This window comes from Bombina bombina, chromosome 3 (assembly GCF_027579735.1).
Source record: "Bombina bombina isolate aBomBom1 chromosome 3, aBomBom1.pri, whole genome shotgun sequence".
NCBI lineage: Eukaryota > Metazoa > Chordata > Amphibia > Anura > Bombinatoridae > Bombina > Bombina bombina.
The window spans coordinates 474822449-474846026 of record NC_069501.1 but is presented as its reverse complement, the minus strand read 5'-3'; the positions used below and the strand labels follow the sequence as shown (position 1 = coordinate 474846026).

At 44.7% G+C, this 23578-nt stretch overlaps 1 protein-coding gene across 5 annotated transcripts in view; it reads right to left on the bottom strand.

Moving 5' to 3' along the window:
• AHCYL1 (adenosylhomocysteinase like 1) overlaps positions 1-23578 on the bottom strand; it is a 249319-nt gene that overhangs the window by 108974 nt on the left and 116767 nt on the right. For all 5 annotated transcript variants that reach the window (XR_008401357.1, XM_053706782.1, XM_053706784.1 and 2 more), the window contains exons 6-9: positions 14071-14168; positions 13839-13945; positions 13032-13148; positions 9184-9247 (exon numbers count right to left, since the gene is read on the bottom strand). Coding sequence is in view for 4 of the 5 variants with exons in the window: in XM_053706782.1 (XP_053562757.1) it covers positions 9184-9247; positions 13032-13148; positions 13839-13945; positions 14071-14168 (386 nt within the window). In the remaining variant the exon portion in view is untranslated. The remainder of the gene's footprint in view (positions 1-9183; positions 9248-13031; positions 13149-13838; positions 13946-14070; positions 14169-23578) is intronic.

The following is a 23578-nucleotide window of genomic DNA, read 5'->3' as shown; positions in this document are numbered from 1 at the left end:
GGCAATTTCATACTCTTCACAAGAAGTAGAATCTGAAATGGAGACATCCGTTTCTAAAAAAATCAGAATCCTCCATAACTTAGTATATAGAAATTATGGATAGAAAAAATAAAAAATGACACCTTACACCCCAAAGGGCTGGGGCACTCACCACCTCCTGAGACCCCGACAGCTAGTGAAAGTTGAAACAGACTCTCTCCGTAGCCACGCAGTCAGGAATACGGAAATGGAGCACAAAAGCGTGACCACGCCTCATCACAAGGTGCACTATGCAGGCCATAGAAAAGCGCACCAGGGCCCACAAGGGCTGCGCAGCCTGACAAGAAAAGGCCAATATGTTCAGATATAGCCAAGAGCCCAAGTGACACTACACATTAGCAGACAGAATCACATAACAAACATGATTAAAGTCCCCCCTGTTCAATAACCCCCCTCAGGAGATATTACCCCTTGATTCCTTATAAAGATAAAGGAGTCCCACTGAGACCCTGACTTCTTCGTTTACATTACTTTAATCACATCATCGAAGTAAAATGAAACAATTTTATTGGAATCAATGCCGTGGAACAGGAATACGGCCCTTCAAGTGTGACAGATAGTAGCCTTGCTTCTGACATGGACTTGAGAGAAGAAAGCAGGCAGCAAAACTTGTCAACGCTAATTGCTAAGGAGCTGTTAACATGAGTCAGGATGGTTTCGCAGAAAGACTCTCCCTGCATCTCCGGACTCTAACCTTCATCCATGCTCTCACTGAGAGGCTGACAGGATAACTTAAAACTCCAGTCCCATTTTGAAGAGTACTACCCTCCGTAAGAGACTATATAAAATCTTCCGACACTTCTCTGCCAAACTCCTGTGACGAAAGGCAAAGTATGACTGGGGGATGAGGGAAGTGGGGGAGGTATTTAAGCCTTTGGCTGGGGTGCCTTTGCCTCCTCCTGGTGGCCAGGTTCTGAATTCCCAAAAGTAATGAATACAGCTGTGGACTCTTCCCTTTTAAGAAGAAAATTAGATGTATCCAGCTCAGTAGAACTATGTTTAACCTTTCTCTTGCATTTCCCAGAGATAGGTAAGGCCCTCAGGGCCACAGACACAGCAGATTGCAACTGCGTGGTAAAGTCAGCAGGAAAAAAAGCCCCCTCCAGCCGGAGTAATAGGCGTGCCGTGGGGAACTGCATGTGAAGCGGTTTCAGAGGATAGGGTAGGCATCTCCCGGACCACAGAGTCCTGAGAGGTTGACGGCTCAGGAGGGACTCATTATGCTAGAGGGGTTAACAGAGTTAGCTCCCTTCTTAGACTTTAGAACGGTACCGAGGCAATTGGAACAAAATTGAGTAGGTGGACAAAACACAGCCTCCTCACAATATAAACAGTTACGATTAATTAAAATAGAAGGTACAGAACCCTCTAAAGTGTTAATCTCAGAGTCCTCCATTGCTGGAGATGCAACCCACAGTAAGTAAGCAGTCCTAATAATAAAGAGGCACCTTTATAACCCCAGTGGCTGGGGCACTCACCACCTCCTATACCCAGACAAACTATGAAAACGCTTACCGAGGACTGCCAGAGTTCCTGCAGCAGCATCGTAAGTGGAAACGAAGTTAGTCGCACCCGATCACGTGGTGCGCAAGTAGGGATCTCCCCTGCTATGAGGAAAGCGTGCAAAGCTATTAGAAGCTGCGTAACTTCACAAAAAAACGAAAGTGAAACCTGTCTGAGAAAGTTCCATTGCTGAAAGTACCCAGTCTAATTGAGCCTAAACCTTCACAAGTATTCCTTAGGGAACAAAGCAGTACATAAATTCCCCAAACTGTTCCAAAAACATAATTTATGCTTACCTGATAAATTCCTTTCTTCTGTTGTGTGATCAGTCCACGGGTCATCATTACTTCTGGGATATAACTCCTCCCCAACAGGAAATGCAAGAGGATTCACCCAGCAGAGCTGCATATAGCTCCTCCCCTCTACGTCACTCCCAGTCATTCGACCAAGAATCAACGAGAAAGGAGAAACCAAGGGTGAAGTGGTGACTGGAGTATAATTTAAAAAATATTTACCTGCCTTAAAAAACAGGGCGGGCCGTGGACTGATCACACAACAGAAGAAAGGAATTTATCAGGTAAGCATAAATTATGTTTTCTTCTGTTATGTGTGATCAGTCCACGGGTCATCATTACTTCTGGGATACCAATACCAAAGCAAAAGTACACGGATGACGGGAGGGATAGGCAGGCTCATTATACAGAAGGAACCACTGCCTGAAGAACCTTTCTCCCAAAAATAGCCTCCGAAGAAGCAAAAGTGTCAAATTTGTAAAATTTGGAAAAAGTATGAAGCGAAGACCAAGTTGCAGCCTTGCAAATCTGTTCAACAGAGGCCTCATTCTTAAAGGCCCAAGTGGAAGCCACAGCTCTAGTAGAATGAGCTGTAATTCTTTCAGGAGGCTGCTGTCCAGCAGTCTCATAGGCTAAACGAATTATGCTACGAAGCCAGAAGGAGAGAGAGGTAGCCGAAGCCTTATGACCTCTCCTCTGACCAGAGTACACGACAAACAGGGAAGACGTTTGTCGAAAATCCTTAGTTGCCTGCAAGTAGAACTTGAGGGCACGAACTACATCCAGATTGTGTAGAAGACGTTCCTTCTTTGAAGAAGGATTCGGGCACAGGGAAGGAACCACGATCTCTTGATTGATGTTCCTGTTAGTGACTACCTTAGGTAAGAACCCAGGTTTAGTACGCAGAACTACCTTATCTGAATGAAAAATCAAATAAGGAGAATCACAATGTAAAGCTGATAACTCAGAGACTCTCCGAGCCGAAGAAATAGCCATTAAAAATAACACTTTCCAAGATAACAACTTTATATCAATGGAATGAAGGGGTTCAAACGGAACTCCTTGTAGAACGTTAAGAACAAGGTTTAAACTCCATGGCGGAGCAACAGTTTTAAACACAGGCTTGATTCTAGCTAAAGCCTGACAAAAAGCCTGGACGTCTGGATTTTCTGACAGACGCCTGTGCAACAAGATGGACAGAGCTGAGATCTGTCCCTTTAATGAACTAGCCGATAAACCCTTTTCTAAACCTTCTTGTAGAAAGGACAATATCCTAGGAATCCTAACCTTACTCCAGGAGTAACCTTTGGATTCGCACCAGTATAGGTATTTACGCCATATCTTATGGTAAATCCTTCTGGTAACAGGCTTCCTAGCCTGTATCAGGGTATCAATAACCGACTCAGAAAAACCACGTTTTGATAAAATCAAGCGTTCAATTTCCAAGCAGTCAGCTTCAGAGAAGTTAGATTTTGATGTTTGAATGGACCCTGTATCAGAAGGTCCTGTCTTAGAGGTAGAGACCAAGGCGGACAGGATGACATGTCCACTAGATCTGCATACCAAGTCCTGCGTGGCCATGCAGGCGCTATTAGAATCACTGATGCTCTCTCCTGTTTGATTTTGGCAATCAATCGAGGAAGCAGCGGGAAGGGTAGAAACACATAAGCCATCCCGAAGTCCCAAGGTGCTGTCAAAGCATCTATCAGAACCGCTCCCGGATCCCTGGATCTGGACCCGTAGCGAGGAAGTTTGGCGTTCTGGCGAGACGCCATGAGATCTATCTCTGGTTTGCCCCAACGTCGAAGTATTTGGGCAAAGACCTCCGGATGAAGTTCCCACTCCCCCGGATGAAAAGTCTGGCGACTCAAGAAATCCGCCTCCCAGTTCTCCACTCCCGGGATGTGGATTGCTGACAGGTGGCAAGAGTGAGACTCTGCCCAGCGAATTATCTTTGATACTTCCATCATTGCTAGGGAGCTTCTTGTCCCTCCTTGATGGTTGATGTAAGCTACAGTCGTGATGTTGTCCGACTGAAACCTGATGAACCCCCGAGTTTTTAACTGGGGCCAAGCCAGAAGGGCATTGAGAACTGCTCTCAATTCCAGAATGTTTATTGGTAGGAGACTTTCCTCCTGATTCCATTGTCCCTGAGCCTTCAGAGAATTCCAGACAGCGCCCCAACCTAGTAGGCTGGCGTCTGTTGTTACAATTGTCCAGTCCGGCCTGCTGAATGGCATCCCCCTGGACAGATGTGGCCGAGAAAGCCACCATAGAAGAGAGTTTCTGGTCTCTTGATCCAGATTCAGAGTAGGGGACAAGTCTGAGTAATCCCCATTCCACTGACTCAGCATGCACAATTGCAGCGGTCTGAGATGTAGACGTGCAAAGGGTACTATGTCCATTGCTGCTACCATTAAGCCGATCACCTCCATGCATTGAGCTACTGACGGGAGTTGAATGGAATGAAGGACACGGCATGCATTTAGAAGCTTTGTTAATCTGTCTTCTGTCAGATAAATCTTCATTTCTACAGAATCTATAAGAGTCCCCAAGAATGGAACTCTTGTGAGAGGAAAGAGAGAACTCTTCTTTTCGTTCACTTTCCATCCATGCGACCTTAGAAATGCCAGAACTAACTCTGTATGAGACTTGGCAGTTTGAAAGCTTGAAGCTTGTATCAGAATGTCGTCTAGGTACGGAGCTACCGAAATTCCTCGCGGTCTTAGTACCGCCAGAAGGGCACCCAGAACCTTTGTGAAGATTCTTGGAGCCGTAGCCAATCCGAATGGACGAGCTACAAACTGGTAATGCCTGTCTAAGAAGGCAAACCTTAGATACCGGTAATGATCTTTGTGAATCGGTATGTGAAGGTAAGCATCCTTTAAATCCACTGTGGTCATGTACTGACCCTTTTGGATCATGGGTAAGATTGTCCGAATAGTTTCCATTTTGAACGATGGAACTCTTAGGAATTTGTTTAGGATCTTTAAATCCAAGATTGGCCTGAAAGTTCCCTCTTTTTTGGGAACCACAAACAGGTTTGAGTAAAACCCTTGTCCCTGTTCCGACCGCGGAACCGGATGGATCACTCCCATTAATAACAGATCTTGTACACAGCGTAGAAACGCTTCTTTCTTTATCTGGTTTGTTGACAACCTTGACAGATGAAATCTCCCTCTTGGGGGAGAGAATTTGAAGTCTAGAAGGTATCCCTGAGATATGATCTCTAGCGCCCAGGGATCCTGAACATCTCTTGCCCAAGCCTGGGCGAGAGTCTGCCCCCCACTAGATCCGGTCCCGGATCGGGGGCCCTCGATTCATGCTGTCTTAGGGGCAGCAGCAGGTTTCCTGGCCTGCTTGCCCTTGTTCCAGGACTGGTTAGGTTTCCAGCCTTGTCTGTAACGAGCAACGGCTCCTTCCTGTTTTGGTGCAGTGGAAGTTGGTGCTGCTCCTGCTTTGAAATTCCGAAAGGGACGAAAATTAGACTGTCTAGCCTTAGCTTTGGCTTTGTCTTGAGGCAGGGCGTGGCCCTTACCTCCTGTAATGTCAGCGATAATTTCTTTCAAACCGGGCCCAAATAAAGTTTGCCCTTTGAAAGGTATATTAAGTAATTTGGACTTAGAAGTTACATCAGCTGACCAGGATTTTAGCCACAGCGCCCTACGTGCCTGAATGGCGAATCCTGAGTTCTTAGCCGTAAGTTTGGTTAAATGTACTACGGCCTCCGAAATGAATGAATTAGCTAGTTTAAGGACTCTAAGCCTGTCCGTAATGTCGTCCAGCGTAGCTGAACTAAGGTTCTCTTCCAGAGACTCCATCCAAAATGCTGCCGCAGCCGTAATCGGCGCGATGCATGCAAGGGGTTGCAATATAAAACCTTGTTGAACAAACATTTTCTTAAGGTAACCCTCTAATTTTTTATCCATTGGATCTGAAAAAGCACAGCTATCCTCCACCGGGATAGTGGTACGCTTAGCTAAAGTAGAAACTGCTCCCTCCACCTTAGGGACCGTTTGCCATAAGTCCCGTGTGGTGGCGTCTATTGGAAACATCTTTCTAAATATTGGAGGGGGTGAGAACGGCACACCGGGTCTATCCCACTCCTTAGTAACAATTTCAGTTAGTCTCTTAGGTATAGGAAAAACGTCAGTACTCGCCGGTACCGCAAAGTATTTATCCAACCTACACAATTTCTCTGGTATTGCAACAGTGTTACAATCATTAAGAGCCGCTAAAACCTCCCCTAGTAATACACGGAGGTTCTCCAATTTAAATTTAAAATTTGAAATATCTGAATCCAATCTGTTTGGATCAGAACCGTCACCCACAGAATGAAGCTCTCCGTCTTCATGCTCTGCAAGCTGTGACGCAGTATCAGACATGGCTCTAGTATTATCAGCGCACTCTGTTCTCACCCCAGAGTGATCACGCTTGCCCCTTAGTTCTGGTAATTTAGCCAAAACTTCAGTCATAACAGTAGCCATATCTTGTAATGTTATCTGTAATGGCCGCCCAGATGTACTAGGCGTCACAATATCACGCACCTCCCGGGCGGGAGATGCAGGTACTGACACGTGAGGCGAGTTAGTCGGCATAACTCTCCCCTCGCTGTTTGGTGAAATTTGTTCAATTTGTACAGATTGGCTTTTATTTAAAGTAGCATCAATACAGTTAGTACATAAATTTCTATTGGGCTCCACCTTGGCATTGGAACAAATGACACAGGTATCTTCCTCTGAATCAGACATGTTTAACACACTAGCAAATAAACTTGCAACTTGGTTACAATCTTATTTAATAAAAACGTACTGTGCCTCAAAGAAGCACTAAACGATTAAATGACAGTTGAAATAATGAACTGAAAAACTGTTATAGCATCAATCCTTGAAAACAACACAACTTTTAGCAAAGGTTTGTTCCCATTAGTAAAGTAACAATAATTAAATTTGAAACGTAAAAATAAGAGAGCAACGTTTTTAATCACAGTCAATATATAAGTCTCACAGCTCTGCTGAGAGAATCTACCTCCCTTCAAAGAAGTTTGAAGACCCCTGAGTTCTGTAGAGATGAACCGGATCATGCAGGAAATACAAGAGTAACTGACTGGAAATTTTTGATGCGTAGCAAAGAGCGCCAAAAACGGCCCCTCCCCCTCACACACAGCAGTGAGAGAGAAACGAAACTGTCACAATTAAAACAAGCAACTGCCAAGTGGAAAAATAATGCCCAAACATTTATTCACTCAGTACCTCAGAAAATGCAAACGATTCTACATTCCAGCAAAAACGTTTAACATAATAAATACCTATTAAAAGGTTTAATGTACTTTTTACAGAGTAATTCCAGTGAAGTACCATCCCCAGAATACTGAAGTGTAGAGTATACATACATGTCATTATAACGGTATGGCAGGATTTTCTCATCAATTCCATTCAGAAAATAAAAACTGCTACATACCTCAATGCAGATTCATCTGCCCGCTGTCCCCTGATCTGAAGCTTTTACCTCCCTCAGATGGCCGAGAAACAGCAATATGATCTTAACTACTCCGGTTAAAATCATAGTAAAAACTCTGGTAGATTCTTCTTCAAACTCTGCCAGAGAGGCAATAACACGCTCCGGTGCTATTGTAAAATAACAAACTTTTGATTGAAGTTATAAAAACTAAGTATAATCACCATAGTCCTCTCACACATCCTATCTAGTCGTTGGGTGCAAGAGAATGACTGGGAGTGACGTAGAGGGGAGGAGCTATATGCAGCTCTGCTGGGTGAATCCTCTTGCATTTCCTGTTGGGGAGGAGTTATATCCCAGAAGTAATGATGACCCGTGGACTGATCACACATAACAGAAGAAATAATCACCTAACTAGTAAGATATTAACTGGTAAACAAAGATGGGCAGCACAGACACGGGATACTGCGAATAAAAATGGTGCTTTATTTGCAGGTAGCAAAACAATGCTGCATGAGTGAAATAACAAAAAACAACAAAAATTTTGCAAACACTTTGCGTGGAGGGGAATAACTCCCCGGGGTTAAAGATACAAGTTGTAAATACTAGGCTGAAGTGAAACAGGTAAACCTGTTGAGTAAGGCCGAGAGCTGAAACGCGTTTACCTGTTTCACGTCAGCCTAGTATTTACAACTTGTATCTTTAACCCTGGGGAGTTAATCCCCTCCACGCAAAGTGTTTGCAAAATTTTTGTTGTTTTTTGTTATTTCACTCATGCAGCATTGTTTTGCTACCTGCAAATAAAGCACCATTTTTATTCGCAGTATCCCGTGTCTATGCTGCCCATCTTTGTTTACCAGTTCATCTGAGGCCGTTTCAGGCATCATTTTGACAGGGAGTGAATCAGGTTACTGACCGCTTAAACACACCCCTCTAGGGAACTACACGAGAGGAAGGCACCGGTTGTTCCGGTCTGGAGACTAAACTTACACACGGCCTGGAGTCCAGTCAGGACGCTACCCGCTACTACTAAGGAAGCTTGAGCCCGGAGTACAGGTCAGAAGGGTCCTGGTGACCGGAAGGTACGTGGTTTTTATTCCATTGTTTCTGTCAAGAGTGGTAATCTATCCGCACCACTTCGGATTACAATTGAGAAAGTATTGAAGTCTCCTTTATCATTTGCCCCCCTGGGTTAGGAGAACCCCATCGGGACTGTCCTCTGAAGTTTATCTGTTCGCCTTCTGTTCTGGTCCTGTAACATATGTACACTGATATCGTTTGGGGATATGGAGTATAGTAAGATATTAACCCCCGGATCCTATAGTGGTTATGAGGAGGCACACTGTGACCCTTAAGTCCCTGCTAAATCAAAATAAAGTGGACTTACCCTCCAGGATCTATGCTGTGGACAGCCTTGCCGCGGTGTTCTGACAGGGACCTGAGTGTAAAAAGGCAAGCAGTGTATTCGTTAACACTGATTACCCAGGAGCTGTTAGATAGATAGTCTGGATCGATTTGCAGAAAAACATCTCCAGACTCTAACGTTCATCAATACTCTCACTGAGAGGTTTATATGATTACTTTAAACTCCAGTCCTCTCTTAAAGGGAAAATACCCATTAAAGGACTATCCAAATCTTCTGACACTTCTCGGCCACCTCCTATAGTGACGAAAGGCAAAGAATGACTGGGGGGATGGGGGAGGGATATTTGAGCCTTTGGCTGGGGTGTCTTTGCCTCCTCCTGGTGGCCAGGTGTTGTATTACCAACAGTAAGGAATGAAGTTGTGTACTCTCCCTGCCTTTGAAAAGAAATATATTTCCCATTGGTAAAGTCACCGGACATAAGAGTTATTTAGAAACATAAACAAGCATTAGGGACAAATTACTCACCTCCCCATATCCACACACCACAACTTGTTTTCCCCCAAACATCACATCAGTGCTTCTCTTCAGCCTGCAGAAAAAAACGGAGTTATGTGCAAATAAATACCAGGAACTATCTATACAGAATGAACAGAGCTATTCTGTACAAGGGTATGCCGGTGCTCATACAAGAGTTTAAATGTCTGTCCAGGGATATCTACAAGTGCTGTTCCAGGCAAATGTGTTTGGATGCTCATACATTTTTTTTACAACTTCAACTGACATAATAGTGTAATAATAAATGCTCTGATGTGTTACATTGTTTTGTTTTTTAATTACACAAATGCTTGACTACAAAAGGGGTTAAACAAATTATTAAAGGGACATAAAACCCATTTTTTTCTTTCTTTCATGATTCCGTTAGAGCATGTGATTTTAAACAACTTTTCAATTTACTTCTAGTATCTAATTTGTTTTGTTTTCTTGATATCCTTTGATTAAAGGGATAGCTAGATAGACTCAGGAGCTGTTGATTGGTGGCTGCACATATATGCCTCATGTTACTGGCTCACAAAATACATTGCATTGCTGCTTTTTCAACAAATGATACTAACAGGCCCATTTATCAAAGGGCTTGCGGACCTGATCCGACACTGCGGATCAGGTCCGCAAGACCTCGCTAAATGCGGAGAGCAATACGCTCTCCGCATTTAACATTGCACCAGCAGCTCACAAGAGCTGCTGGTGCAACGCCGCCCCCTGCTGACTCGCGGCCAATCGGCCGCCAGCAGGGAGCTGTCAATCAACCCGATCGTATTCGATCGGGTTGATGTCCGGCGATTCCTGTCCGCCTGTTCAGAGCAGGCGGACAGGGTTATGGAGCAGCGGTCTTTAGACCGCTGCTTCATAAGTTGTGTTTCTGGCGAGTCTGAAGACTCGCCAGAAACACGGCCCTTCAAGCTCCGTACGGAGCTTGATAAATGGGCCTGTACGAGAATAAAGCAAATTAGATAATAGGAGTAAATTGGAAAGTTGTTTAAACGTATATCATCTATCTGAATCATGAAAAAAATGTTGGGTATCATGTCCCTTTAAAAGTCTATGCAGTAGTTAATATACATTGCCGCTCCTGCGCCCGAGGCACATGTTATATATATTTGCAAGTGATACAGTGTTACTCCCATGACTGTTCAGGGATATGTGATCTATGTTCATATGGAAGAGATAATACAGTTAAGCTAAGGGAATTCTGAAGACTCTGAAAGACATCTGTGTATTCTATATGTATATGCAAGAAACCAGATTTGCTACGAGTCTTTTAAAGTGAAGGTCAAGTTTCAAGCACAGCCTCACGGCATTGCATAGACTTATCAAAACGAGCAGTAGTTTAAGTCATGATTTTTAAAAAATCTATCTATTTTATTTTTACCGTTTAACCCCTTAATGACCACAGCACTTTTCCATTTTCTGTCCGTTTGGGACCAAGGCTATTTTTACATTTTTGCGGTGTTTGTGTTTAGCTGTAATTTTCTTCTTACTCATTTACTGTACCCACACATATTATATACCGTTTTTCTCGCCACTAAATGGACTTTCTAAAGATACCATTATTTTCATCATATCTTATAATTTACTATAAAAAAAAATATAAAATATGAGGAAAAATTGAAAAAAACACACTTTTTCTAACTTTGACCCCCAAAATCTGTTACATATCTACAACCACCAAAAAACACCCATGCTAAATAGTTTCAAAATTTTGTCCTGAGTTTAGAAATACCCAATGTTTACATGTTCTTTGCTTTTTTTGCAAGTTATAGGGCCATAAATACAAGTAGCACTTTGCTATTTCCAAACCACTTTTTTCCAAAATTAGCGCTAGTTACATTAGAACACTAATATCTTTCAGGAATCCCTGAATATCCCTTGACATGTATATATTTTTTTTTAGTAGACATCCCAAAGTATTGATCTAGGACAATTTTGGTATATTTCATACCACCATTTCACCGCCAAATGCGATCAAATACAAAAAATCGTTCACTTTTTCACAAATTTTTTCACAAACTTTTGGTTTCTCACTGAAATTATTTACAAACAACTTGTGCAATTATGGCATAAATGGTTGTAAATTCTTCTCTGGGATCCCCTTTGTTCAGAAATAGCAGACATATATGGCTTTGGCGTTGCTTTTTGGTAATTAGAAGGCCGCTAAATGCCACTGCGCACCACAAGTGTATTATGCCCAGCAGTTAAGGGGTTAATTAGGGAGCTTTTAGGGAGCTTGTAGGGTTAATTTTAGCTTTAGTGTAGTATAGTAGACAACCCCAAGTATTGATCTAGGCACATTTTGGTATATTTCATGCCACCATTTCACCGCCAAATGCGATCAAATTGAAAAAAAAGTTAAATTTTTCACAATTTTAGGTTTCTCACTGAAATAATTTACAAACAGCTTGTGCAATTATGGCACAAATGGTTGTAAATACTTGTCTGGGATCCCCTTTGTTCAGAAATAGCAGACATATATGACTTTGGCGTTGCTTTCTGGTAATTAGAAGGCCGCTAAATCCTGCTGCGCCTCACACGTGTATTATGGCTAGCAGTGAAGGGGTTAATTAGGGAGTTTGTAGGGAGCTTGCAGGGTTAATTTTAGCTTTAGTGTAGAGATCAGCCTCCCACCTTACACATCCCACCCCCTGATCCCTCCCAAACAGCTCCCTTCCCTCCCCCACCCCACAATTGTCCCCGCCATCTTAAGTACTGGCAGAAAGTCTGCCAGTACTAAAATAAAAGGGTTTTTTAAAAAAAAAAAAATTTACATATGCTAGGGTGTAGGATCCCCCCCTCTCTAACCCTCCCCTCTGCCTCATTGGGGGTGCTTTTTTTATTTTTGTTTGGCTTTTTTCTGTAGTGTAGCTTCCCCCCCCACACAGACAAACCCCCACCACCTTGCTGATCTTTTTTTTTTTTTTTAAATATTTAGACATTTATACATTTTTTATTAATACATTTTCTGTAGTGTAGCGGTTCCCACCCGCTCCCTCCCCGTGCACGCGCCCGCCCCCGCCCCCCCGTGCACACGCGTCCGTGCGCGCCCCCGCTCATCCCCGCCCACGATCCCGCCCCCCTGCACATAACCAGGGCCATCGATGGCCGCCACCCGCCTCCCGGTCCGGCTCCCACCCACCAACGCAGGGAGCCACCGATCTCCGGTGCAGAGAGGGCCACAGAGTGGCTCTCTCTGCACCGGATGGCTACCAAAGGTTATTGCAGGATGCCTCCATATCGAGGCATCACTGCAATAACCGGAAAGCAGCTGGAAGCGAGCAGGATCGCTTCCAGCTGCTTTCCACACCGAGGACGTGCAGGGTACGTTCTCAGGCATTAACTGCCTTTTTTTTTGAGGACGTACCCTGCACGTCCTCGGTCGTTAAGGGGTTAAGTGCTCCGCCGATAAGCGCAGCACTCCCGCCCCGCCATCTTGTCTAATTGATTGACAGATGACGTATCCTAAACCAACTAATCCTCGTTTCCCCCCCAGGGCGTTCAACCCCTTTATGTAAACGTAACGCCCCGGGGGGGGGGGGGGGAGGATTAGTTGGTTTAGGATACGTCATCTGTCAATCAATTAGACAAGATGGCGGGCGGGCGGGCGGGAGTGCTGCGCTTATCGGCGGAGCAGTTTAAATGTAAAAAGAAAATAAAATAAATAGATTTAAAAAAAATCATGACTTAAACTCCTGCTCGTTTTGATAAGTCTATGCAATGCCGTGAGGCTGTGCTTGTAACTTGACCTTCACTTTAAATAGCACAATAGTTAGGTTAAAAACAAAAAGGAAAAAAAAATGTATTCCCCTCCTGCTATATATTACCCGTCCAAAATGGATTCTCGGCAGCAGTACAGATTATCAAACTTCTGCTTAGTGACAGAATCATTCACATTCATAGCAGGTACACACAGTTTGCCGGCCTTGGAGAGTTGATATAATCTAGAAAAATAAAAGGCAAAATTGTAAAAGAGGAATAAAAAAGCTACAGGGAAATAGTACCAAAAAAAAACAAAAACAAACCTATCATGCACACAGCTGAGCAGCAATTAAACAAGTTAAAAGTCCCACATTAAAAAAAAGTTATATATGTTTTTTAAACATTTAAATTGGAACTTATATAAATTCATGTTTATGTTTAATGCTCACTGGCTGATAAGGGAAACTTTCACAGTTCTATTGGTGGAGAAAAAAACTCCACACACCTGTTAAAGAAAAGAAAGTTGTCTTATTTAGCACACAAACATCAGTTAAATGATGCACCCTCTTTTAGATGGAAGAAAATATACAATGCCTCTTTAAATTATATACTGCAGATCTATACTACAACAAGTTGGGATAATACCAAAATAATATGGTCAGATTTCTGTTCTCTTTCTTCTTTGTAGATCCTTGGCTGCCCTATGCCTTTCACCTGCTGCTGCCACTCTTGTGTATTCTGGCAACAGTCATTCTTCCATGGACCTCAATGAGACATTCATCTACAAATATCTTCCCATCTAAATGCCACCTGTGAACTCAACACCACTCTGTTAAATGCCTTTGGAGAATAGTGTACCTCAATATATACCGGTAAACAGCCAAAACACCCCAAAGTTCAGTAAGCACCTATCACTGCAATGCATAACTCACCTATGTACACCCGTCACACTCTCCTCAACAATGCCGCGGATCTTTTTATAAACATTTGGATACTTCTTGTAAACCCAGTGAGTTAGATCGCCTCCGTCATCCAGGATCTAGGGGACAAGAAGCCAGCAGTCGGAGGCTGGAGAAGACTCAGAGGGGGCACTAGAGAATGAAAGGGTTGAAGAGAAAATGAGGCATAGCGAAGAGGACAAGGGAGCCATAAACGCCTAAGTACCATATTCGCTTGCCAACCACCATCAGCGTTCACACAACGGTCAATACACCACCAGAAATCATCCTCTGACTCCCCTTTCCAGGCAAAAACTGCAACACCTACAAGGAGAGACATGAATGAGCAAATAAAAAAACATAAATTATGCTTACCTGATAATTTTCTTTTCTTCTGACAGGAAGAGTCCACAGCTGCATTCATTACTTTTGGGAATTCAGAACCTGGCCACCAGGAGTAGGCAATGACACCCCAGCCAAAGGCTTTAAATACCTCCCCCACTCCTTCTGCCAAGGGAACAAGGAACAGTAGGAGAAATATCAGGGTGAAAAAGAACAAAAAATTACTGCCGCCTCATAGAAAAAACGCGGACGGGAGCTGTGGACTCTTCCATTCAGAAGAAAAGAAAATTATCAGGTAAGCATAATTTATGTTTTTCTTCTTAAACGGGAAGAGTCCACAGCTGCATTCATTACTTTTGGGAAAACAATACCCAAGCTAGAGGACAAGGAATGCAAACAAAGGGTGGGTACAAAAAGGTGGCCCCTTCGAAAGGCACCACAGCCTGAAATTACCCAACACCCTATAAAAATAATAAACAACACAGGGAATAAATCTGGAGCCCAGATAACTGCACATCAGTTACACAACCAGCAAAGTCGTGCTAGAGACCACTCAGCCCCCGAGTCTGTTGAGCACAACAGCCTCCGAGGAGCCAGCCCCGCTGCTCTCGACTCCCACGAAGAGTACCCCTGGCCTAAAGGTCAAGGACCTCAATCTGCCCCCGAGAGGGAGAATAGATCCCTAAAGAGATCCGAAGGACCAACCCACATGGGCTCAAAACAAACTTAGAACAACCCAAGGTTGTCACAATACTATCGCCCAGGGAGACAAACTCCCTAGAAGAACAAGGACCTGAAACAAAGTCCTGAAACATCCCAAAAAGGACCGGAGGGCCACCCTCATAACCCTGAAACAGCACCATACCACAAAATGTGCTCTAGAAAAACTGAGAGTTCCCTGATGCAACATAGTCAAGTCTAAACCTTCAGGCTAGACAAGCATAGACAGCAGAAACAGGATAACAATCCCAGCAGCTAACAAAAAGCTCTCCAAGAGAACACCAAGCCATCTTAAACAAGAACTCGCAATGACCAGCTTCCAGGTACGAAGGCTGACCCAAGCTATCGTGGAACTCAAACCACCGAATAGCGCCAAAATCTCGACAACAGCTCCCGACCAGGGTACCGGACTCCAAGGAGGGTCCCCTCCCAGCAGCAGACACCGTCAGAAGAGAGGAGGAGATCAAAAGTCCTCCCACCGAAGGGGAGGACAGACTCAAGAAGAAAAACGGTCAACACTACATAGAGCAGCCAATCCCCGACCTTCCCTCCAGGGTAATGGTCCCAGCCCAAAGGCTTAGTCAAAGACCGAAGACAAGAGTCCCAGACCCCTGGAAGAAAAGGATGAAGCTACGAGGAGCAAAATCCCAGAGTAGAACTCTGACTACTACTAAAACCGGCATGCTACCGTAAGTCAGGACAGACTTCGTGCTCGGCTTTGAGACCCCCCCACACTGCTGTCTTCCATAAAGAGGAACACTTCCCAAGGGAAGACAGTTCTCAGACCCCCAGCCTCTAAATATCAGAAGCCAACAATTAACAGGCGCCTTACCTGGGTTCAAACAAATGTGGAGCCAGTCAGTACTCCACATCCCCCTATTCCAAGATTCTGAGAATGCAAGAAGGGAAAAAAAAACCTACAAGGCAAGAAAAAACAAGGACCCACAGGTCGTCACAGATATTGAGGTAACTCCAAATCAAGGAGAACACACAAGAACCCATCCCCCACTCTAGGTGAGTAAAGGGAACTAAAGCAACGGAAACCACCCTACCATAGAGGAGAGACCCCTCAGCCAATATCGCTAGCCCAGTTGAAAAGACACCTGGAGTCTACAAGGAACATCAACTGCCCCAGAAGACCAGTAGGGACCCGTCAGAGATACCTTGAAACCAAGCCTCAGGCAGATAGGAATCTCCCATGAGAAACAGAACCCCACCCCCTTCCAAAGGAACACGCGGGAAAACAACACCTAAGGTTAAACAGAACCGTCCAAGCCCGATCTAGGGAGAGAGACATGGTCCTAGGCCAGAGTCCTCGAAAAACAGAATCGATCGAAAGATCTAACTTCCTGAGGAACCCTACGCTACCTCCTATGATTAGGAGCGCACCATCTAAAGTCCGTAGACTTAACGACCTAGCAACAGCCCCAAACCCAAAAGTCTGATAGAACTCTTGACCAGTTTAAGATTCGGCCCCCTTGCTCCTGGATCGCAAGGTAAATCCTCATAGACAAGCTTAATTACTTGTTACACACGCTGGAAAGGTAACAACCAGCACCTGAAGGTGGAAGTGAACCCTGGACCTTTTGCTTGCCATGCCAGTGAACTAGACGGAAACCACCCTCCACTAAGCCCCAACAGAGCATTGAGGTGAAATGGTCATCTACCTGACCCCAGAAGGGCAACAGTCTGTAACCAACCTCAGACCTCCACTTTCAAGCCCAAAGGCTAGATTTGCATTGAGGAAGAAGACAACACTTGAACGTCGAAAGACCATGGTAAGACCAAGGGTAGATCCTATGTGGACGAGACAACAGTCTCCAGAGATCCTTGCAGGATCGGGCTCCCAAAAAAAACCTTTAACAGGGTAAGAGCTGAGAACCTCGCAGCTCCCCACAGAATGCAAGGTAACCCCTGCACTCCACGTCTTAGAACAAATTCAACTCAGAGCAAAGGAAGGACATGCCCGCACTTCCAGACCAGGTGACCCAACTCAAGACGGGAAGGTAGGAGACTCCACCACTGCAAAATAATGCTATTAGGCTAAAGAGACAACATCCGGAAGAAACCTCAAGTGAGGACGCAAATCGTTCACCACTCGGAACACTAGACCACGGAGGTCATTCACATCTCTCAACTCCAAAGGAATGGAAACTATGGTTCTGAGTCCCCAGGGACCTTTAAGAAACATGATGACATCTGAAAAAGTCAGACTCGTATCCCAGGCGAATAGCCAGAAAAAGTCAACCTTAGATCGGAACTCACAACCCTCGATTCGGAAGCATTGTATGTACACACTAGGCCTCATACTTCGAAATAGGAGCCCGGAGTCCATATCAATAGGCCAAGTGACATTCAGAATCCGACAGGATTAAATCAGCACCACGAGGGTGACATGAACCCAAGTAACAGCAGAAAGCGCCTGACCAGTACCTGCCTGGTAGAAGGACATTCCAGAACTGTCCAAGGTCCAAGAAAATTCAACCCGAAGGTTCGATAAATGAACTAGAAACATAATTCTGTTATCCAAAAGTGCACAACGTCTGTGGAAGTCTATCAGACATGAGCTTAAAAACCCCCAAATCAAACGCATCCAATCCGGATCAAAATAAAAGGAAGGCAGCACCTGCGGGTGAACGCCCAAGGTGAATGGGAACGCCAACGGGACCATTCGATCAGGGGCCCCATTCACCCAAGCTCAGAACTGGAACGAAACATAAAAGAAAAATGGAGACGTTAAGGAGATTAGCTTAGTCCCTAAACGTCTATCCAGCTTGCCATCCAGCATCTAAGGCAATGGATCCCTCGGCCCACTAGGACTGGAATCCTCTAACATCGCCAAAACATGTCTAAAAAGGACACGAAGACATGCCAGCCTATAAGGGAAGGCAAAATCATCCATCGCTGGATCAATGAAAAACCCCGGCCCCCGAGGTTGGGGCCCCTGAAGCCTCAGAGGCCAACGCTTCCCCAGGAGGCTGAACTGAATAAGGCGAACCCACGCCCGACGGGCCCTGGTTAACAGAACACGGACAGTATCTTAAAAATATTTCACTTGGGAGATGTAAATGAGTCAGTGCCATAGAAATGGCCATTAGGAACCGTGCCGTAACCTCTGGTGGAAACAAGCCACCTTCCGGAGGAGTAAAGGCCATAGGAACACCTGCTTGCGTAGCCAAGAAAGGGTCTGGGGCACGCAGCTCACGGGACATGGAAACATCGGAGGCGGGTGGCTTAACGCACTCTAAGGTCCCTGATTCGGAAGAAAAAAGTACTCTAGAACGGCAATCGGAACATAACTCATGGGCATGGATAACCCGGGCCATTTCATATTCATCACAAGATGCATTCTCCGTATCGGAGACATTCATGTCTAAGATATCAGAATCCTCCATAATCTTGGGATTACAAAAATGACAAACACTAACTGGCACCCTTTTAACACCCCCAATGGCTGGGGCACTCACCACCTCCTGTGAACCAGACAACCCACGAGCAGACGCTCTCTGTTGCAACACAGTCAGCATACGGCAGTGAGAAACAACGTAACCGCACCTGTCATGAGGTGCACTGTGCCAGTCACAAAAAGGACGCGCATCTCAAGAGATCGCGCCATTAAGATAAGGCCGTTATGTTCTGTAAAAGCCAAGAGCCTAAGTATTGCTACACATTAGCAGATAGAACCATATAACAAACATGATTAAAGTCCCCCCTGTTCAATACCCCCCTCAGGAGATATTAACCCATGATTCCTTATTAAGATTAAAGGAGTCCCACTGGGACCCTACCTTCTTCAGTTAACATTACATTCACAAATAAATTGAAACGAACTTACCGGAATCTGTGATGTGAAACAGGAACAGAGCCCTTCAAGTGTGACAGATAGAAGCCTCACTTCTGACATGGACTTGAGTGAATAAAGGCAGGCAGCGAAACTCGTCAACGCTGATTGCCAAGGAGCTGTTAATATGAGTCGGGATGGTTTTGCAGAAAGACTCTCCCTGCATCTCCGGACTCTAACCTTCATCCATGCTCTCACTGAGAGGCTGAAAGAATTACTTAAAACTCCAGTCCCATTTCGAAGAGTACTACCCTCCATAAGAGACTATCTCGAACTTCTGACACTTCTCTGCCAACCAACCTCCTGTGAGAAAAGGAAAAGAATGAGGTGGATGGAGGATGAAGGGAGGTATTTGAAGCCTTTGGCTGGGGTGTCTTGGCCTCCTCCTGGTGGCCAGGTTCTGAATTCCCAAAAGTAATGAATGCAGCTGTGGACTCCTCCCGTTTAAGAAGAAAATAAAGCACAAGAGAAGGAGGAAATGACCATTCATGAAACAAAAAGGATAAAAAAAAGAAAAAAAAAACATAATTTATGCTTACCTGATAAATTTATTTCTCTTGTAGTGTATCCAGTCCACGGATCATCCATTACTTATGGGATATTCTCCTTCCCAACAGGAAGTTGCAAGAGGATCACCCACAGCAGAGCTGCTACATAGCTCCTCCCCTAACTGCCATATCCAGTCATTCGACCGAAACAAACAGAGAAAGGAGAAACCATAGAGTGCAGTGGTGACTGTAGTTTAATTAAATTTTAGACCTGCCTTAAAATGACAGGGCGGGCCGTGGACTGGATACACTACAAGAGAAATAAATTTATCAGGTAAGCATAAATTATGTTTTCTCTTGTTAAGTGTATCCAGTCCACGGATCATCCATTACTTATGGGATACCAATACCAAAACTAAAGTACACGGATGATGGGAGGGACAAGGCAGGGATTAAGCGGAAGGAACCACTGCCTGAAGAACCTTTCTCCCAAAAACAGCCTCCGAAGAAGCAAAAGTATCAAATTTGTAAAATTTTGAAAAAGTGTAAAGCGAAGACCAAGTCGCGGCCTTGCAAATCTGTTCAACAGAGGCCTCATTTTTAAAGGCTCAGGTGGAAGCCACAGCTCTAGTAGAATGAGCTGTAATTCTTTCAGGGGGCTGCTGTCCAGCAGTCTCATAGGCTAGGCGTATAATACTCCGAAGCCAAAAGGAAAGAGAGGTTGCCGAAGCTTTTTGACCTCTCCTCTGTCCAGAATAAACGACAAACATGGAATATGTTTGACGAAAATCTTTAGTTGCTTGTAAGTAAAACTTCAAGGCACGGACTACGTCCAGATTATGTAAAAGACGTTCCTTCTTTGAAGAAGGATTAGGACACAATGATGGAACAACAATCTCTTGATTGATATTCTTGTTAGAAACCACCTTAGGTAAAAACCCAGGTTTGGTACGCAGAACTACCTTATCTGCATGAAAAATCAGATAAGGAGAATCACAATGTAAGGCAGATAGCTCAGAGACTCTCCGAGCCGAGGAAATAGCCATCAAAAACAGAACTTTCCAAGATAAAAGCTTAATATCAATGGAATGAAGGGGTTCAAACGGAACTCCTTGAAGAACTTTAAGAACCAAGTTTAAGCTCCATGGGGGAGCAACAGGTTTAAACACAGGCTTAATTCTAACCAAAGCCTGACAAAATGCCTGGACGTCTGGAACTTCTGCCAGACGCTTGTGCAAAAGAATAGACAGAGCAGAAATCTGTCCCTTTAAGGAACTTGCTGATAATCCTTTGTCCAAACCCTCTTGGAGAAAGGACAATATCCTAGGAATCCTAACCTTACTCCATGAGTAATTCTTGGATTCACACCAGTAAAGATATGTACGCCATATCTTGTGATAGATTTTCCTGGTAACAGGCTTTCGTGCCTGTATTAAGGTATCAATGACTGACTCGGAGAAGCCACGCTTTGATAGAATCAAGCGTTCAATCTCCATGCAGTCAGTCTCAGATAAATTAGATTTGGATGACTGAAAGGACCTTGTATTAGAAGGTCCTGTCTTAGAGGCAGAGTCCATGGTGGAAAGGATGACATGTCCACTAGGTCTGCATACCAGGTCCTGCGTGGCCACGCAGGCGCTATTAGAATCACCGATGCTCTCTCCTGTTTGATTTTGGCAATCAGTCGAGGGAGCAGAGGAAACGGTGGAAACACATAAGCCAGGTTGAAGAACCAAGTCGCTGCTAGAGCATCTATCAGCGTCGCTTCTGGGTCCCTGGACCTGGATCCGTAACAAGGAAGCTTGGCGTTCTGACGAGACGCCATGAGATCCAATGGTGAATCAATTGAGCAAACACCTCCGGATGGAGTTCCCACTCCCCCGGGTGAAAAGTCTGACGACTTAGAAAATCCGCCTCCCAGTTCTCCACGCCTGGGATATGGATTGCTGACAGGTGGCAAGAGTGAGTTTCTGTCCAGCGAATTATTTTTGAGACTTCTAACATCGCTAGGGAACTCCTGGTTCCCCCTTGATGGTTGATGTAAGCCACAGTCGTGATATTGTCCGACTGAAATCTGATGAACCTCAGTGTTGCTAACTGAGGCCAAGCCAGAAGAGCATTGAATATTGCTCTTAACTCCAGAATATTTATCGGAAGGAGTTTCTCCTCCTGAGTCCACGATCCCTGTGCCTTCAGGGAGTTCCAGACTGCACCCCAACCTAGAAGGCTGGCATCTGTTGTTACAATTGTCCAATCTGGTCTGCGAAAGGTCATACCCTCGGACAGGTGGACCCGAGACAACCACCAGAGAAGAGAATCTCTGGTCTCTTGATCCAGATTTAGCAGAGGGGACAAATCTGTGTAATCCCCATTCCACTGACTTAGCATGCATAATTGCAGCGGTCTGAGATGTAGGCGCGCAAATGGCACTATGTCCATTGCCGCTACCATTAAGCCGATCACCTCCATACACTGAGCCACCGAAGGGCGCGGAATGGAATGAAGAATACGGCAAGCATTTAGAAGCTTTGATAACCTGGACTCCGTCAGGTAAATTTTCATCTCTACAGAATCTATAAGAGTCCCTAAGAAGGAGACTCTTGTGAGTGGGGATAGAGAACTCTTTTCCTCGTTCACTTTCCACCCGTGCGATCTCAGAAATGCCAGAACTATCTCTGTATGAGACTTGGCAATTTGAAAGCTTGACTCCTGTATCAGGATGTCGTCTAGATACGGAGCCACCGCTATGCCTCGCGGTCTTAGAACCGCCAGAAGTGAGCCCAGAACCTTCGTAAAGATTCTCAGGGCTGTAGCCAACCTGAAGGGAAGAGCTACAAATTGGTAATGCCTGTCTAGAAAGGCAAACCTTAGGAACCGATGATGATCTTTGTGAATCGGTATGTGAAGGTAGGCATCCTTTAAGTCCACTGTGGTCATGTACTGACCCTCTTGGATCATGGGTAGGATGGTCCGAATAGTTTCCATTTTGAAAGATGGAACTCTGAGGAATTTGTTTAAGATCTTTAGATCCAAAATTGGTCTGAAGGTTCCCTCTTTTTTGGGAACCACAAACAGATTTGAATGTCCTTGTTCCGTCCGCAGAACTGGATGGATCACTCCCATTACTAGGAGGTCTTGCACACAGCGTAGGAATGCCTCTTTCTTTATCTGATTTGCAGATAACCTTGAAAGATGAAATCTCCCTTGTGGAGGGGAAGCTTTGAAGTCCAGAAGATATCCCTGAGATATGATCTCCAACGCCCAGGGATCCTGAACATCTCTTGCCCACGCCTGGGCGAAGAGAAAAAGTCTGCCCCCTACTAGATCCGTGGCCGGATAGGGGGCCGTTCCTTCATGCTGTCTTAGAGGCAGCAGCAGGCTTTCTGGCCTGCTTGCCTTTGTTCCAGGACTGGTTAGGTTTCCAGGCCTGCTTAGATTGAGCAAAAGTTCCCTCTTGTCTTGAAGCGGAGGAAGTTGATGCTGCACCTGCCTTGGAATTTCGAAAGGCACGAAAATTAGACTGTTTGGCTTTTGATTTGGCCCTGTCCTGAGGAAGGGTTTGACCCTTACCTCCAGTAATGTCAGCAATAATTTCTTTCAAACCAGGCCCGAATAAGGTCTGCCCCTTGAAAGGAATGTTGAGTAATTTAGACTTTGAAGTCACATCAGCTGACCAGGATTTGAGCCATAGCGCCCTACGCGCCTGGATGGCGAATCCGGAATTCTTAGCCGTTAGTTTAGTCAAATGAACAACGGCATCAGAAACAAATGAGTTAGCTAGCTTAAGAGTTCGAAGCTTGTCAACAATTTCAGTCAATGGAGCTGTATGGATGGCCTCTTCCAGGGCCTCAAACCAGAATGCCGCCGCACATACCTTATTGCAGGAAAACCTGCACGCCATTCCCTCTCTGAAGTTACCTCACTCCTCAGAATATGTGAGAACAGCCATGGATCTTAGTTACTTCTGCTAAGATCATAGAAAATGCAGGCAGATTCTTCTTCTAAATACTGCCTGAGATAAACAGCACACTCCGGTACCATTTAAAAATAACAAACTTTTGATTGAAGAAATAAACTAAGTATAAAACACCACTCTCCTCTTACGACCTCCATCTTTGTTGAGGGTTGCAAGAGAATGACTGGATATGGCAGTTAGGGGAGGAGCTATGTAGCAGCTCTGCTGTGGGTGATCCTCTTGCAACTTCCTGTTGGGAAGGAGAATATCCCATAAGTAATGGATGATCCGTGGACTGGATACACTTAAGAGAAAGTAAAATAAAACCACAGAAAATACTTATGACAGGTTGGGAAGCAGCTTAATGAGCATAACAGTGTAAGAGTGA